The following is a 2,155-nucleotide window of genomic DNA, read 5'->3' as shown; positions in this document are numbered from 1 at the left end:
TTTGATATCCGGACTTACTAAACTGTACTAGATTCGACTAGCAAACTTACCGATTAGTACTTTTAGTCGAGTTTAAAGAGTCTAGAATTTATTACTTATTGTCTAGATTAGCGTGTTTTTATTTGACTATTTTTAGCACATCAACTACTTTTCCAAATGGATTGAAGCAAAAGCATTCACCCAAGTTAGAAAAGATGAAGCAATATCCTTCATCAAACAAAATGTCCTGACTCTCTTCGGAATCCCAGCTGATATCATCTATGACAATGGATCTCAGTTCATTGGTAAAAGAACCACCGAATTTTATGTTGCATGGGGCTTTAAGATGATCACTTCTACTCCAGTAAACCCTCAAGCCAATGGACAAGCAGGGTCTTTGAACAAAATCATCATCAACAACTTGAAGAAGAAGCTGGGGGAAAAGAAAGACAAGTGGGCTGAAGAACTACCGTTTGTATTATGGGCTGATCGAACTACATCAAAGAATGCGATGGGACAAACCCATTTCTTCTTAGTGTTCGAGACAGAATCAGTGATTTCAACCAAAATGGTGATCCTTAATACAAGATCTGGCCTTCAGAGTCCCGAGACCAACAATCAGGATCTTGCCAATGACCTTGATGTGATATACGAACTCCAGAATTTTACAAGAATCCGTATGGCAGCATATCAACAAAAGGTCACTAAATCTTACAACAAGAATGTCAGGGTAAGAAGATTCCAAGTGGGAGACCTAGTACTAAGGAAAGCATTTCATAAAACGACTAATCCTAAGGATGGGAAGTTGCACCCAAATGGGAAAGGCCATACAAGATCGAAGCTGAAACAGGGAAAGACGCATATCAACTATCGGCCATGGACGACAGGATTCTGCCAAGATCCCGGAATGCTATTCACCTTAAAATCTACTTTGTGTAAGCTAGCAATTTATTTCTTGCTTGTTATGGTATGTACCTTAACTTTACTATTTCAATAATTTAATTTTTACTTTTTTTTGAAACCCATTAGTGACTTAAGCATCAGAGGGGTGTTAGCTAGGTTCAAGTGTTTTGCAGAATCGGGATCCCGACCAAAAAGTGAATGCATTCCTAGAGGTTTGGCACCTCTCTAAGTTTAAGGTACAAATCCCTTCAAAGGTTTAAATATTTCACCTTTCTACGAATTGGGTTTAAACACCTCGCTAGTAGCGGGACCAATTCATCTTAATGGTGGCTGACAATTTCGTTATTGTTGGTTACATGGTGGATCCTCAAGTATATTATCAATGGAATAACATGAACATGTTATTCAACCATGGCATGTCCCTAGTTTTAACACAAGGTTTTGGCATTTTCATGTCACTTACGATTGGCTTGTCCCAAATATTAACATAAAGTTTTGGCATATTCATGTCATTCACGATTAGCTCACTAAGATGTTTTTGGGATTTTCCCTATGATCTCTAAGATAAAAATCAATATTTTTAGGATCTTCCCCGGGATCTTTATGATCAATCAAATCTATTTTTGAGATCTTCCCTAGGATCTTTATGATCAATCAAACTTATTTTTGGGATTTTCCCCAGGATCCTCAGGATCACCATAAAATTTCTGTTAAGATCCTAACACATCTTCTAGGACGCCAAGATTCAACCCAAGTTAACGATTATGGTGACCAATCGAAACACCTAATACCTATCCCTACAAGGATCCCACCATCAAGAATATCTAAGGTTTTTAAAGGGATAATCAAAGGCTTAATCCTGAAACTAAGGATCCCTCCACCGTGATTATCAAATATCCTAAACATCATAAAAAAGTTAATTGTTCCAAGTACTACCAAATGACATAAAAATAAATTGTTTTAAGATTACAACCATATCGAAAAACAACAAGTGAAAACCATCAGACAAGATGAGCTCGGGCCTTGTCTATAATATCCTTCATTGCCCCTTCGCAAAACGTTCAGCCATCACTGCCTGTACCACCCTATCCCCTTCGCTAGCCTTAACCTCAGCATTCCAACCCTCTCTTCAGCAGCCTTGCTTGACTCAGCATGATTCTACTATGAAACCAGACCTAGCTCAACCTTAATCTCCGCCTCTCTCACCCTTAGATCATCGAGATCCCAAGAGTTCACATCAAACCCTGGCTTCCTAGACTTCTCCATTAGCTTG

At 38.6% G+C, this 2,155-nt stretch overlaps 1 protein-coding gene across 1 annotated transcript; it reads left to right on the top strand.

Annotated features, from left to right (window-relative positions):
* Positions 1–325: 325 nt before the first annotated feature.
* LOC143539621 (uncharacterized) lies at positions 326–976 on the top strand. The gene has a single exon (XM_077032888.1). The coding sequence runs from the start codon at positions 326–328 to the stop codon at positions 974–976; it is 651 nt and encodes a 216-aa protein (XP_076889003.1).
* Positions 977–2,155: the final 1,179 nt, after the last annotated feature.

This window comes from Bidens hawaiensis, unplaced genomic scaffold (genome assembly GCF_021521415.1).
Source record: "Bidens hawaiensis isolate Kalapana, Puna unplaced genomic scaffold, B.hawaiensis_p1.1 tig00011955_1, whole genome shotgun sequence".
In the NCBI taxonomy this organism is placed as follows: Eukaryota; Viridiplantae; Streptophyta; class Magnoliopsida; order Asterales; family Asteraceae; genus Bidens; species Bidens hawaiensis.
This window is presented reverse-complemented; position numbering and strand designations above follow the sequence as displayed.

What these genes read in the sequence shown, in the direction of transcription:
- LOC143539621 (XM_077032888.1), top strand. Translation starts at nt 326, where the DNA reads ATGATCACTTCTACTCCAGTAAACCCTCAAGCCAATGGACAAGCAGGG.